At 33.7% G+C, this 16,951-nt stretch overlaps 1 protein-coding gene across 4 annotated transcripts in view; it reads left to right on the forward strand.

The window, feature by feature from the left end:
- LOC111503573 (glutamine--fructose-6-phosphate aminotransferase [isomerizing] 2) overlaps nucleotides 1-16,951 on the forward strand; it is a 94,622-nt gene that overhangs the window by 36,582 nt on the left and 41,089 nt on the right. For all 4 annotated transcript variants that reach the window (XM_074169743.1, XM_074169750.1, XM_074169753.1 and 1 more), the window contains exon 2: nucleotides 12,087-12,194. In XM_074169743.1, coding sequence (XP_074025844.1) covers nucleotides 12,087-12,194 — 108 coding nt within the window. The remainder of the gene's footprint in view (nucleotides 1-12,086; nucleotides 12,195-16,951) is intronic.

Genomic DNA, 16,951 nt, shown 5'->3' on the forward strand with positions numbered 1-16,951 from the left:
CACTGTAGGTTAATGGGCTGACACCTATCAGAAAACAACTACTCCTCTGCCTAGTACTACGAAGGGCGGTGAATTATATCCGGCAGCTGTCTATTGCGGCAATTGTATCGCCAACAGCATATGCAAGAATAACTTCTGTGAAGAATCCTGCACTGACACCTGTCGGATATAATCCAACGCCCTTCGAGGTATTGGCCAGGGGAGTAGTTGCTTTCTGATAGATGTCAGTCCATTAACCTACAGTGTAGGGAGTTTGAACTGTTCTTAACGAATTGTTTCTTTAGATGATTGGATTTATAGCCAGTCTTCAAGTATGCCCACTGACTATATAATTTTTCTAAATAAATTATAAATCACAGATATCAGTCAATGGGCAAGTTATATCTAAGTTGTTAATAAACATTTGATTTCAAAAAAATATCTGCAAATGAAAAACGTAAGTAACTGCTCATCACGATTTTCAGTAATGCAAAACTGGCACACACACTCTCATCTAGAAAAGTTACCTGGAATAGATTCTCATTGGTCATACCAAACGAAACTTTCTGAAATGAAGATGGGTTAAATTATTTTCGCAAACAATTGTTTACATCACAATTTTTTTTTTCAATTATTTCAAAATCAGTAATCACGCATAGGTGGAGCTTATCAGATAATTATCAAATATCATATGAAACAGTACTTTTCTTTTGTACTTCGGGAGACTAGTGAAGGACTTTGGACACACCTTGAGTATTACTTGATTGGAGTGGTCTCATTTTCTCAGAATAATATTTGACGTTAAACAAACGGATATTCGTTTTGATAAGATAAAAAGTTGTCACTGACAAAATATTCGATGCAGAAAATAAAGTGGCTGATATCTAGTTTCACAAATAGACTATTTGAAGTAACAAAAAGCGAAAAAGGATTTCATCCCAAACATGACTTTATACTAAATATTGTTCTCACAATTCCAATTTCTAGAACTGGATTCGAGCTGGGTTCAAACTAGATCTGAATGATTTATATCATTGTAAAACTCGGCATACCATTGAGTTTGTCGCCATGAAATGTGTAAATTGAAAAGGTTAGGAAATGTGGGAGTGAGGGATAAGCCTCTAAAACTACTAGCTGATTATTTACAATATCGAACTCAAAGGGTCAAAATAAACGACACTTATAGCCAGACACAACCAGTCGCCATGGGTGTTCCCCAGGGCACTGTCATGGGTCCAATTCTATTTCTAATATTTATTAACAGCATTTACAACCTGAAACTTCGATGGTGATATTGTCTCATTTGCCGATGATACGACATTGATTTTCTATTGTAAAACATGAGACTCTACTTATACAAAAGCACAAAATGCAAAAGCACAAAAGCACATCAACAATAAGAGACCAACCACTAGAGGGAAACATTTTCATACATACTCCCAATTGCCAAACTCCTTTAATTTGTTCTTGTCCAGATATAAAGAAAACGGATACAATAAAATATCTGGGTGGGGTGTGATACTTGACCAACATGTACGCTGGGACAAACATGTAGATTTTCTCGTGAAAAGACTCAGAAAACTTATTTTCAAATTCTACCAACTCAGAAACATACTAAATAAACATTTATTACTGATGACATACGATGCATTAGTTGAATCAGTTATAAGGTACTGTATTATTGTTTGGGGTGGGTTGAATAAAACACACTTACACAATCTTCAAGTGATACGAAACACATTTCGTAAAATAGTACTGAAGAAAGATAGAAGACATCCAACTGATAGTTTAAATAGTTTATTCAATATGAGAAAATAATACACCTATCACTCTGTACTATGGACGTTGAACTCGCCTCTTACATATCTGACACACATACACGATACCCGAACCAAATCCGAGAGAACAGTCAGTGTTCCTTTTTGTAAAAACATATATAATCAAAGGTTTGTTACTTACTTTGGACCGAAACTTGTCAATCAAGTTCCCATTGAATTGAGAAATATAAAAAATATTAATGAACACAAGAAAACAATTAGATCCTTCATTGATCACAACTTTGATTGTGATATTTGAATCAACTCACTGAATCATGTCTGATTTTATTTTATTTATCTCACACCTGTCTTCTCTTCGCCTTATTGTCTGGTTCAATACTTCTTCAGGTTGATCATTGCTTTCTATTATTTTTTTTATAAATTTTTATTTCTCACCGAAAACTGAATAGTTTTTTTTCTCACATTCATGGTTGTGTTCAGATATGGGAAAATACACAACACAAGCTTTGCTTAGGCATTCCCCAAGAACTGAACTTATTATTGTTATTAATTTTTATTAATTTCTTTAATCTACTTTAATTATTACTAAAGATATGCTAACATCTATTATAGACAAGAATATGTATGTGAATTGAATTGAATAAATTGATTGATTGACAATGTGACTTCTGAATATTACTGGAGTTTTTTCCCAATACCAAATCGTTATTTTTAACGATCACGTGTTTCGATCACCACGTGGTTATCTTCAAAGAGGAAGATTAAAACTAGAAACTAATGCGAAGCTAACTCTATTTATGCTATAAAGGTATCCCATACAGGTAAACCACCCAGGCGTATACCACTCATACAGGCGTACCATCCATACAGGTATACCAAATATCTTACTTTAATAGATCTTTTTGTCTGTCCATAATATTTTGCATCGCAGTCCTTACATTCAATTTCGTAAATTCCAGACTTTTCCGAATTCTCGACTTTGTCTTTTGGACTTTCCAAAAGGCTCTGTAGTGTATGACTTGTTTTAAAAACCACCTTCATACCTAGTTCCTTGAAAATCTTTCCAAAGTTCCGTGTATATTGGTGGTATGGAACTGAGATATATTTATCTTGGTTTTTGTCCTTTCTGAAAGTCGAGATTTCGTTCATTGTTAACCTAAACTTCTTCTTCCTTATTATGTCATCTACAATACCCCTCGAGAAACCGTTAGTGGCTGCTATTTCCTGTATTGTACGTCTTTTGTGAACCTATCATGTGTTAGAGGGAAAGTCAAAAGACGATACACTAAAAAATTCAACCCAGCACGTTTGTGCTGTCCACAGTGATGTGAACTGTCAGGAATATACCTGTACGTGCTTGTTTCTTTTCTAAATATATCGTATTCTAACCCTCCATATTGACTCCTCATTACCAAAACGTCAAGAAATGGTAGTTGTCCCTTATTTTCTAACCCATACGTGAATTTTATTGATGGACATCTATTATTTAAAATGGAAACAAAGTCGTCAATATTCGATTTTTTGGTATCGAATATCGCGAAAATATATGAGGTAATAATATAATAAATAATAATATGAGGTAATAAGCTTGGGGTCAATTCAGAAGATGCACGAAATGGTTGCCTTGAACTTCTTGACATATGAACATCCTATCCGATATTTCACGCTGAACATTTTCGAACACAGTAACGTACAATATCTCTACAAATGTTAATTATTCTCTGCCGTATATCCAATATTGAAGCAGGTTCAGTTACGTACACCTTTTGCTTCAAATAACCCCATAAAAAATTCCAAAGGTGTCAAATCTAGCGCGCGGGCTGGCCATTCTGTAGGACCTCGACGGCCAATTCAACGACCGCAAAAAGTAGTATCCAAATAGTTTCTTACTTGTCTGGAGTAATGTGGTGGTGCTCCATCTTGTTGGAATACAATAAACATATCGAATTCATTAGGATTCGCTTCGATGATTTCAGCGAATAGAGAGTCAACAATAGTTTACACCATATTCAAATACAGTTCCCCTGTTAAATTTTGATCAATAAATAGAGGTCCTACAATATGGTTTTCCAATATTCCTGCCCAAACGTTAATTTTTTCGGGTTATCGGGTATCTGTTTCCCGCATAACGTGAGGGTTAGTATCATTTCGATAACGGCAATTTTGTCTGTGAACATTGCCGTTTAAAAAAAATGAATATTCGTCACTGAAACAAATATTTTGGAGATGAGTAGGATGCCTTGCAATGGTTACCTTCATGATTTCGCCGAAATTTGTTCTTCTATCAGGGTTATCTTCAATTGGTGTACCATTTTAATTTTGTATGGATGATACCTATTCCTCTTCAAAAGTCTCCACACAGTAGAAGTAGAAACCTCACAAACATTCGCGACGGAATAAGTAGACTGTTCAGGATTTACTACCATCTCACCAATTATTTGCACTTGCTGTTCTTCCGGAATGGACGGATGACCTGGGGGCTTTTTGTTATGTACTTACACTACCGGTTGGATACAAGTTCCCTCAAATATTTTCTACACATAGGACGATTCGGAAAACGTTCATTGAAAATCCTTTCGGTCTTGTGAAAGTTAGGCGTTGCACCGAACATTTTAGAGATTGTTGACGTGGTACCTTTTAACTAGTAAAACCGAAAACTAAATGATAATATTCTACTGAACAATGATGTTCATTGTCGTACTGACATTTTTTGACGTTTTTAAAAACAAAAAATAACTCAACAAACCTTATCAAGTTTTTGGAATTGACATATGGCAGATTAAAAGGAATATTACTAGAATTATCGATATTAATGTGTTTGTCTTCAGGAAATTATTAAATGTTCCGCCATTTTGTAGTAGTTGAAGATATTGATATTATATTCTAGGGTTGTGAAGCATTTGTCAGGAGCTCCAAAAAGATGTGTCACAAGACCCCCCTTTCCATTTATTTTTTTTCCCATATGGCGCCCAGTCGCCATCTTGTAAGTTTCATCTGTCAACGTCATTTCAAAATGAAGTATCCATGCATTAATTTCATTATCCCCAATTTTAATTTTTTGAGTTGATCCGTTCAAAAAATAAAAGAAGGTCTATATCAAAACCGATGAGTTGATATCGAAGTGTTATTGATTTGTTGCAGGATCGCAAGAACTCTAGATAAAATCTGCTTTCGATAATGCAAGATGTGACGGTTCAAGGTTGAATTAATGACCAACATTTCAGCAAGTACTTTTGCTTTCTGCAGAGTAGTATATATCATTTCGAATATAGAAATAGTTTATGAAATAGCCTGCATTTGAACCTTATAACTTCACTGTTCATAGTTATTCGGATTCAGGCACTTCACTTCACATTCATCTCAAATACAATTGTTTAGCTGCTGTTTAGCAATTGCTACGGTTATTCAAGTTGATGAGGTCTTGAAATGTTTGAAAAAAAATGGTTTCCATAATGTTAGAATTATCGCCCTATCGTCTACATCTAGTATGAGTTAAATCTATTAACCAATATATTTTTTAATTCGGCATTCATTTATTTACATTAGGTGAAGGAACTGAAAAATTGTTGATATTGACGAGTGCAACCTCCACTTACAAGATATACCTTTCATCATTAATTCTAATCATGCGCCACTTCGATTGGTTAACGGCAATTCTGGATGAAAGTACAGTTACCTTTTAAATATACAGGGTGAGATACAATGACATCTACAAATCCAGTACCAACAAGAATGCCAGTGTCAGACGTTAAAAAATATTGCCTTCGGAATAATTTTTTTATGGAGTATAGACCATCTTCGAGTTACAGTCCTAAGGCTACGTCGACATTTGACCATAAACGCCGTACACAGTAGATGCATTGGCTACTTGATATCAATCTTGAATGTGGCAATGAGGTAACAAATATTCTAGAAAAGGTATCAACTAGTCTATAGAAAACTAAACTAGTTGTGAAAATGTTTCGTTTTGCTATAGTATCACAAAAAACTGGCCGTTCTTGTCGATATAAAGTAGAGCATTTTGTCTCACTGGCGATCTCTCTTTTGCCACTTTTGAGCCTGATTTGTCCATTCATTGCAAGTCTTTGGAATACTTGGTCTCCTCTGGTGATCCCCTAATTTACTGACTTTGGGGATTTTCAAACACATTTTGAAACTTCTCAAGTGCAGAGCAATTTGTCTTTCTGGTAACTCCTTGTGAACAATAAGTCTGTTAACTTCAGAGCATCACAGGAGAAGTTGTTCTAGATAATCAGTGGTGCTTTGGAGATTTCTTCCATCCTTCCACTATCGACTTGTTCCACAAGTATTGAGAGACCTCAGCCTTACGTTCTTAATGTGTTAGTCGTGAAACAAATAAATGCTCCTAGTTGGTTAATCGTTTTGTGGAACTCCCTGCTTGTAGATATTTCACCAACATTATATTGTTTTGAATACACTAGCTCGTTACTTGGTGAGAATCAATAACACTATTGATGATAGACTTTATTTCCAGTAAGCGTTTCACTACATAGTAGTTTCCTCAGTTGCACTGGTATTTTATACTAATTTGCAACGCAATTCATACAAATTATCGACCTGAATTAATACAGATTACTAATTTGTAAACAGGTAGTTTTAAGAACAGGTATCCATCAGATAGAATGCAAGTAAATTATTTTTACTACTGATTCAATCAATTCTAGGAAGTTTTTCATGAAAATAAATTTAACAGTGGTGAGAAATCAACTTTTTGTTGTTCGTTCAATTTGATTGTCTACGCTTATTAATTTCCAGGGATTAAAGCTGATTTAATTTTTTCCTTATTCTTTGTCAATAGTACGTCGTAGTTTACGAAGTCGTGGTTGTTTTCCAACAGATGGCATGCATGAATAGGTTGTATTGGTTTTCTTTAATTAAAAAATTCTAGTCTAGTTCACAAATTGAAAATGGTGAAAAAATCCATGCGATGATATCCAGAAAAATATACTGAAACCGTTTTTTAGCACATAAAAAATTGCAAAACTTATAAACGAATTAAAATGTAAAAAGTGTATTTAGGTTTTTGCAAACATTTCAAAAACTATAAAGAAATTAAGGAATAAAAAAAAGATCCCGAAAGAGGAGAAATTTTTCAAAAAAAAGTCCCACCTCCCGAAACCCCATCTTCATAATTTATAATTTTAATTTAACGCCGAGAACAGACCTCTCCTGATGAATCTGGGGAATACGAACGCGGCGTCTAAAGCGAGTACATCACAAAAAAAATATTTTTTTCAACTATTGAACATTAGTTTGAAAATTTATAAAAACCAGGATGTATTCTGAATATCATATCAAATTGATTTTTGAGGAAAAAGCTAGGTAGTTATTAATTAACAATATTTTACCGGACTTGCGTCTTCATTGTAGACCACAAAAATTGCTTTAATAATTTTCCAAAAAAATTTTCGCTTCGTGGATCTCTTTTTATCAGTGTACTTAATAAGATCACGTTATAAACGTTTGAAAGAAAATTATTATTTTGTTTATTATATTTTTTATAGTAATGAAACATGAATAATCGACGTATTGTTATATTTTTTTTTATTCATTATTAATAGGGCATTCAGTAAGTTGAACAAAAACTTTTAGCGCTATTTGTTTATAACGAAATAGACAAATTAACAAAAAAAATTGTCAATATTTTTATTGTTCATTAACTGAATAATTCGTTATAAACAAATTTTCAACTGCGATAGTTTTTTTCTTAAACTGAATTACAAAAAAATCATACATTTCAAACTTCTGAATTTTTTTTAAATTTTGTATTGTACTTTTGAAAAAAATTTGCTGGAAAATAAATTAATAGATGACAAACTAAATCATTTTTAAATAAACAATTGCATCGGTTGCAGATTGAATCAATAAACGATATTTCTTTAAAGACATATCTCATATCACATTATAAAAATAGGAAAAAACTTAAAAAATGCCTGTTATTTTTATAAACAAATGCAAGTAACAATTGAATAATGATAGTTACAAATTTGTTGAAAAGCTCATTTGAAATATCTATCGATTTTCTATAAAAGTATATTAAATGTTTATTTCCATATCTCCAATAGTTTCAGAGTTATATTAATTTATATATATGGTCGGTCGGTAGCCAAGAGGTTCGGCGTGGGTGCTTTGTTCACTCACTCGAATTGACTGCCGTGTTGGTCGGTGGTTCAAGCCCTAGTCTGAACGATCGATCTTCACTTGCTATCGTCCAACCCGTGTTAGGAATCACACGTTAAAAGGTAAGACCTCGTTAATCCTTAGCTCGCACAAGTTTCGACTTTTGAGGGTTGTCGTTCGTAGGGGTGCGACAGCTGGTTAACGGAAAAACAGATTTTAAACAGAACACAACGAATGTTTGAAATACAAACTGAGTAGAGAAAAGTATCTTCTGTATAATTCAGTGTTCATATACAAGTATTTGTTTCGAAAGAATGTTTTTCTTTCGTGTAATTCAATGTTTATATGAAAGTAGCTGTTTCAGGAGGACTTTCTTTCAATTTTGTGTCTGAAAGTTACTTCTTTGCATGATCTACATATCCATGTATAGAGTTACTTATTTTGGAATTGATTACTTCCTTCCTTTCTTTGGAAGATTCCCTCATCCTTTTTTTTTGTATCAAGATGGAGTAGTAGAAAGCCAAAAACTTTCTTTCCCAAGAACAGATAAGTTCACAAATCGAGTGGTTCATGCAACTTTTGTAGCAAATAATTTTTATAAACAATAAAACTTATAAGCAAATGGCGCTAAAATTATTTTTTCAACGTACCGAATGTCTTCATTCAATACAAATACGGGAATATGATAATGAATACAAAAAATTATAACAATAAGTCGATTATTCATTTTTTGTTACTATAAAAAAAGTATAATTAACAATATATTGCTTTTTATTTAAATTCATAAAACGTGATCTTGTTAGGTACACTGATGAAAATACTCCACGAAGCGAAAAAGTTTTTGAAAAATTTTTCAAACATTTTTGTGGTCTTCATTGAAGACGCAAGTCAAGTAAAATATTGTTGATTAATAATTACCTAGCTTGTTCAATAATTCACTTTAAGAATTTTTTCAACAAGAATCCATTTGTTATAGTATTCAGAATATACCCTAGTTCTTATGAATTGTTATACAGTGCTCTTCAGATAAAAGTATCCACCTTTAATAACTTTTGTAATACTGGTATTTAGGAAAAATCCAAAAACACGTCAATTTATGTTGGAAGGGGCAAGCATTATGGCTTATTTAAACTTACTGGAAAAGCCTCACCCCTAGCATCATTCCTTTTTTTTTTTTAATTACTTCTCATATTTTTTATGTAAAATTTGGATACTCCTCTTTGAGCTGATTTCAAAAATATATAATACCTGTAGGTTAAAGTGCTTAGTTTATGAGATAAACAATTTTTCTTTTAATAGTACAAATTTTATTTATTTTTTACTTTCACCTTATTTGCCTGTACTAAAATGGGTTGTACAACAGTTCAAACTCTTTAATCTGTTTAACTGTGCTATTTATTCTACTTCAAAAATCCAAACAACAAAAAACTCTACTTTTTATTAAAGTTTGACATTGTCAACTAGAATTTGTAGTCACTATTGATAGTGTACTTTGATACATTATTTATTTTGTTTCGCTGAAATGGTTTACTCTTTGCAAGAAAGAATTGAAATTGTAGATTTATACTACCAAAATAATAATTGTGCAAGAGCTGCTGCTAGAATATTCAACGAATTACATGACGGAAGACATGCAACTCATAAGTATGTAATTCAACTGATGGAGAAATTTACCACAACAGGGTCTGTTCGCAATAGCATAAGCGAGAGGGACTCGTAAATAACGAAGCAATCCAAGTGGCAATTTTAGGGCAAGTCAGCTTAGAGGCTCAACAACCCCAATCGTTGTCAACAATAAGTAGAGCGATCGGTGTTTCATCTTCTACAGTTTTCCGAGTTCTACATAAATTCAAGTACTACCCATACAAAGTTAAGTTGGTGCACGAGTTGAATGAAGATGATTTTGATCGTCGTCTAGAGTTTTGCGAATCAATGACGCAATTTATCAATAACAATCCACAATTGTTAAACAATATTTGCTTTTCTGATGAATACTCATTTTTATTAAATGGCTTAGTAAATAGGCATAATTGTAGATATTGGGCTGAAAGTGATCCACATATTATGCGTGAATTCCATACACAACATCCCCAAAAGTTAAACGTTTGGTGTGGTATCCTAGGTGACCACATTGTCGGACCTTTCTTCATCAACGGTAATTTAAATGGTGAATCATATCTTGAGTTACTCAGGGAAGGGGTTGACCCACGTATTACAACAATAATAGAAAATGATGATAACCTTTCCGAAGATTTACTGGTATTTCAACAAGACGGAGCTCCCCCACACTAGGCTATGCCTGTCCGACAATTTTTAAACGAAACATTCCCCGCTCTTTGGATAGGTAGAAAAGGGCAGATGATAGAGTGGCCACCTAGGTCACTGGATTTAACACTCCTACACTTCTTTTTCTGGGGGTATTTAAATACAAAAGTTTATGCTACCCAACCAGAATCTCTGGATGATTTACGAGAGAGGATAGAAAATGAATGTCGACAATTAAATCCAGCCGTATTAAGCAATGTCAGAGAGGCATTTCAAAATAGATTATACCATTGTATGGAAGTGAATGGTACTCATATTGAACACTTATTGTAACTTCATAATAAAGAGCACAGTTAAAAAGATTAAAGAGTTTGAACTGTTGTACAACCCATTTTATTACAGGCAAATAAGGTGAAAGTAAAAAATAAGTAAAATTTGTGCTATTAAAAGAAAAATTGTTTATCTCATAAACTAACCACTTTAACCTACAAGTATTATACATTTTTGAAATCAGCTCAAAGAGGAGTATCCAAATTTTACATAAAAAATATGAGAAATAATTTAAAAAAAAGGGGATGATGCTAGGGGTGAGGGGGTGGCTTTTCCAGTAAGTTTAAATAAGCCATAATGCTTGCCCCTTCCAACATAAATTGACGTGTTTTTGGATTTTTCCTAAATACCAGTATTACAAAAGTTATTAAAGGTGGATACTTTTATCTGAAAAGCACTGTATTAATATTCAATAGTTGAAAATTTTTTTTTGATGTACTCACTGTAGATGTAGCGTCCGCATCCCCAAATTTACCAGAGGAGGCCTGTTTTTGGTGTTAAAAATTTTCTCCTCTATATGGATCTTTCTAATTCTTTATAATTTTTGAAATATTTGCAAACACTTACATACCTTTTTCACATTTTAATGCGTTTATAACTTAGTAACTTTATAACTTATTATATTGAACTATAGTCGCAATTCAGTGGTCTCTTCACTCCCTTGACTTTAATTAACTAAAAGAACAATTTGTTCAGGCCAGTCTCGACTTACCTACACTGTAGGTTAATGGACTGACACCTATCAGAAAACAACTATTCCCCTGGTTAATACCACGAAGGGCGTTGGATTATATTATATCCAACAGGTGTCAGTTGTCAGTGCCGGAATCTTCACAGAAGAATTTCCTGCATATGCTGTTGGCGATACAACTGCTGGAATCGATTTTCAATTATAGGAACGGGCACGCTTGCAGACCGGTTTCGAGCTATTTGCAATTGTTGCAGTTGTATCGCCAAACGCATAAGCAGTAAATACTTCCGTGAAGATTCCTGTACTGACACCTGTTGGATATAATCCAACAACCTTCGTGGTATTAACCAGGGGAATAGTTGTTTTCTGATAGGTGTCAGTCCATTAACCTACATTGAGGTAAGTCGAAACTGGTCTAAACAAATTGTTTTTTCAGTTCATTTGATTTACAGCCAGGCTTCAAGTCTGCCCACTGAATATATGTGAAGGTCTCTGGACTTACTTTGTGAAAAGTCATTTTACAGATGAAACATTTCAACGGTAACTAAGAATATAGAAGGATAAGACGTAGATGACAATTGTTTTTATTTATGCTTTTTTGCATAATCAAGAAGTGAAGGAAACCTCTCAATTTTTGAAATGGGCGTTCTTTAAACAAGCAACTTTTTTCTTTCTTTTGATTATTAGCAACGTTAGTACCCTTTTGAAAATCAGTTCATTTCTATATTCCTGATAATATTATGTAATTATCAATAATTTTGAAGTTGGATCAATTATTTTTGAAAACTCCTCTTTGAAATCGTTGCAACTCTCAAAAGTATTTGGGAGACTTTTGAGAGTTGTAATAGTCTATGATATGCATATAGCCATTTCAAAAAAATTGAAATATAACATTTTTTCAGGAATTTTCGCCTACCTGAATTATCTAATACCCAAGAAACGGGAAGAGATTTTGGAACTGCTGGTGAATGGTTTGAAGAGATTGGAATATCGAGGTTACGATTCAGCAGGTAAGAGTTCTTTTAGTAATTTGAAGTCCTACCCAAACTGGTACCTTGACTTTACCAGGTAGATTTTAAATATCAACAAGTTTTTATATAATTGGCGAATAGTAATATTATTATGACGCTAAATATCTGATGATTTGTAAATGAATGACTGTTTAAGCCTACTGTTATATTTCCCTAATTACTAGTTTTAAGGACCCATTTTTAATTAATTGTTCAATATTAATATATATTTCAAGTATGGCATATTATTTAAATTACAAACTTTCAATATTAACATATATCCATATAATTGGAATCTTTATGAGTTTTTGGTTATTCAACAAAAAGTCGCAACCCGTGAAACTGTGTCATTGACAATTTCTCTATTTTTGTTTTCAATTTCTTTGAAATTAGTACATGTACACAATCTTCTCAATTCATAAATCATTTTATACTTTGTTCCTCTGTTCCTAAATTGGTTGATTGTCGTTGTTTTCAAAAGCTTGGTTTTTTGATATTTTTCAAAGGGATGTATTGTAGTCAAATATTCTTTATATTTTGAATAAATATAATATATTTGGTAGTAATTTCTCAGGTATCTCAATCATTGCTTGGTAATATTATTACTGTTTTTGACTTTTTGGTGCTACATTTTTAAATGATAATTATTCGTTCTTATAATTACATTTACTAATTATGAAAAAAAATCTATCAAGTGTTATAAGTAGTACATGACATTGTATTTCTGTAACCCTCTATACCTATGGTGAAAAATTAATTGATTTCTGAAAATCGATAAATTCATTACTTCATCATAAAACATTGTCAAATTCATATTCTCATGGTATATCAGGCGTAATATACTCTCAATTTCACCATTTTTGAAAAATATACAACAGTATGTGAGTATCAAGCAATAGTACCATCAAAGGGTCAGTTTTTTTTCAATTTAAAGAATGTATGCTGATCTCACTCATTGACCAATGAAAATAAATTTTACAACTGCGTCAAGGCTATTTTCAGGGTTTATTGACCGTGATATGCAAGTTGTTATGTTTGCCGTTTCGTTTTCAACCGCGGCAACGGACATAGTGCCCTAGTTGTCTTCACAGAGAGTAATGATAATAAAACAAAAAAAGATTAGATTCCACAATCGTCAAAAACATTGTGCCGATCGTATTTTAATTAATTTTTTTATTAATTTTAATTAATTAATAAGACAGTTCTGGACACAGAATAGACAAAATTTTCGAAACGTAAAACACTTCTAACTTTTATGCCTCTCACCAACATATGTTGAATGGATACTTAGAAAAAACACACGAAAAAATTGATTTGATTATCGAATTGATCATTCACCCAATCAAAATGATTAACTAGATGGTGAGTTCAATAAAAACACATCTTCCAGGCACCTGAACTGTGAAACTTGCGTCACATGCGTCATCAATTTGTGCATCCGATATGAGTCTGCTAACTAACCAAAACAAAATATGCGACCATTGCTCCAAACAATCCAACATTTTGTTACATTGTATTCATTTTCAAAATACAGTATTGGGTAAAACCCCATGTTACAGGATTATTCTATAAAAACAATAAAATATTCCAGTATGCGGGCCCACCCTGTTCTCACTTTACACTAGTGACTTTCCGAGGTCTGAGCGTGTGAAGATATCTTTGTACGCCGATGACACGGCTCTCCTCTCATCTTCCATGGGTCGGGAGCTCGGCGTCGTCTACATGCAACGTGCGTAGGTCTTTTCATCACATTTTTTTGTGCGCATGCGTCAGTATCAGCCATCTTTTTCGTACTGTTTTTTGTAAACATCCATATTAAAGAGCCCGCAACTCATGTTTTAAAAATTAAAATATAAATTGAAGTCTATTAATTGTAAAAAAAGTAAAAAAATAAGTAATAAGTCAAAATAATCAGAAAAAAATTGTTACACTCCATTATAATTGTTATCTGTACGAAAAGGAACAACAAAACGGTGTTGTTACACATACTATTTTATACATTTTCCAAAGCCTTGTCTTGAATATCGTAAAAAAAATAATCAAATCATCAAGCAAATTATATATTAAAGCATGTGCAAAATGTACGAAATGTGAATAATGGGTGAAAAAATGTGGCAGGAGTGACCGAGACTTTAAATCTATTGATGATGTTACCCAGGATAGGTACTTATATTTGCTCAATACATTTCATTGGAGAAAGTGGTCCAACTGAACAAAACCCTGATCCTTTAAGCTATCAGGAATTTCAACATACGTACATTATTCCTTATTGCATTTTTGACTATAAATTTCATATATATTATGTTGTATTAAATATTTCCCTTTAATAAAAATTACTAAACATATTCAATTCAGTATTTACATATTTGTCTAATTAATAATGTCATATGTACAACCTCAAAATATTAATGGCTGGATTTATTTATTAGTTCCATAAGTAATACTCTTGTCAACTGAAATATATTTTTAATGACATAAAATAAATTAACATTATTAATAAGAATAAAACTGTAAATACTATTTTTTTATATGTTTTTTGATAGTAAACAAATCAGCCTCTCAATCAGCACACTTTCTTCCTTTTTGCGGACGCCCATGACGTTTTAACCACCTTTTTAATTGTTCACAATTATGAGCCTCAACTGAATTATAAACAAGTGAAGCATTATCAATGTTTTTTTCCAATAATTTATTTGTTTGTAGAGATAATATTCCTTGCCCAGCCCAGCCATTATTGATTAAAACAGTACGAATGTTTTGAATTACCGCCATTTCAAAATGACGTCTTATGAGACGAGCGCAAGCGAGCGCATCATAATGAAAAGGCCTATTGGACGACCTCGAGCGCTGGTATTGTCGAAGTAACCGATATAGTAAACTTAAAGGTGTCGGCGAAGTCAAAGGCCAAAAAAATCAATACAAAGGAATTAGTCCACGTGGACTGAATAATTGGCGGTTCGTATTGGATAATTTTTACTAACCGAGTTTTATGATTGGCTGAAGAGTCATAAAATTAAATTTGAAGTCACGTTACGGTGACCAACAGAATGTAGCGATGAGTACTGCGTTGTGTGTGTTATTAAAGGGGAACTGCTGGAAGGTAGGGGGCACTATATCTTTTACTTGAACTATACCTCGAATGGAAGATCCGAGTGAACCCGGAAAAGACTCAGGTGAAAACCATGGGAAAATTATTATCTTCTCCGGCCAGAAAAGTGAGAATCTCTGGAAGGGAGATCGACTGGCAAGCGCAGGTAAAGTACCTCGACCTCCTTATAGATCGTGGGCTCACCTGGAACCCGCACATTATGTACGTTAAATCAAAGATCGAAGGCCGGATAGCTAGTCCGTACCCTCTGATTAACAGGAAGTCAAAAATGAATCCTACAACACGATGTTCAAGCCTGTCATCATATATGCTTCAGGCGTCTGGGGACAAGCGGCTCCGTCTAACATCTCTATCCTGGAAAGATTACAAAATAAGTTGATAAGGATGATTGTGAATGCTCCATGGTTCATGCGGAATGAAGCCATCCGCAGAGATTTGCAGCTGCCTTCCATTCAGCAATCGATTCAGTCGAGGAATCGTCGAGTTTTTGATAGTGCGAAAATCCGTTAGTTAGGGAAGCTATAGATTATGCTGTAGACGACCCCTCCCGATATAGAAGGCCCCGACACTCTGTCGAATGAGGCCCCCATGTCCCCCATTAACGGATGAACAGATCTTTCATCCATCCCACCCCAGCCAGGTAGGGGTACCCCGTGAAGGGCGGTACTGATGTCTGAGGACTTTTCATACCGCCAACATCTCCTTAGTCATGAACCTATTTGTCTTTCTGACGAAAATCAGCAACAAGGGTAAGGGAGCTGGGCTCCAACCTGAATGAACTGAAGACGCTTGGTTAGTATGCGGGTCATTAGAAAGGTTATTTCCAATTTAAGGAATATTCCCACTGTGGAATATGAAATTTCCACAATGTATTAGTTGTGAAAACAACTATTTGTGAGGCATATAAGAATTGAAACTGTAGAAACTTTAATAAACAGCAAACAAACAATGAAACTGTCAAATGTCATAGTAAAACATTGAATGCCAATCTCTCATTCAAACAGGAGCTCTCTTTGATTAAACGTCAACTGTTTTGTTACAAAAAATTGTCTTTTGGTTGGTTTCCGGGTTTTACCGTGGTCTATTTTGGTTATAATATCCAAACGTTTCAACTGCTACTGCGGCAGTCATCTTCAGTGGCGTGATCGAAGTATTTACCCTTCTTGTCGTTTCAACTGTTTCACTTGACACGTCAACTGGACCAGTTCAATTCAGTTGACACGTCACCTGAAACAGTTGACTCATCAAGAAGAATTCTTCGACCACGCCACTGAAGATGACTGCCGCAGTTGCAGTTGAAACGTTTGGATATTATAACCAATGAAGACCACGGCAAAACCCAGAAACCAACCAAAACATTGACGCCAGCCGTGAAAGCCTACATTCCTATATTAGAAAATTGTGTTTTACCGCATATTTTATTGATGTGTATTATTTCATCGACGTAGCTGTAAAATAGTTACTCATAAGAATTGTTGATTATATTTTTGTCTAGAAGAACTATTAGTTTCAAAAACGATTGAAACTAGATTTGATTTCCAGGCAACAGGTAGACAATGTTAGTCTACTATTAGTGAATAAATCATTACGATGCAAGACAATCTCTCTTATTCTTCAATATCATTGCACTATAACTATTCTCATGTAT

Source organism: Leptinotarsa decemlineata, unplaced genomic scaffold (genome assembly GCF_025532065.1).
Source record: "Leptinotarsa decemlineata unplaced genomic scaffold, Ldec_3_MD MMD2_P_RNA_scaffold_11, whole genome shotgun sequence".
NCBI lineage: Eukaryota > Metazoa > Arthropoda > Insecta > Coleoptera > Chrysomelidae > Leptinotarsa > Leptinotarsa decemlineata.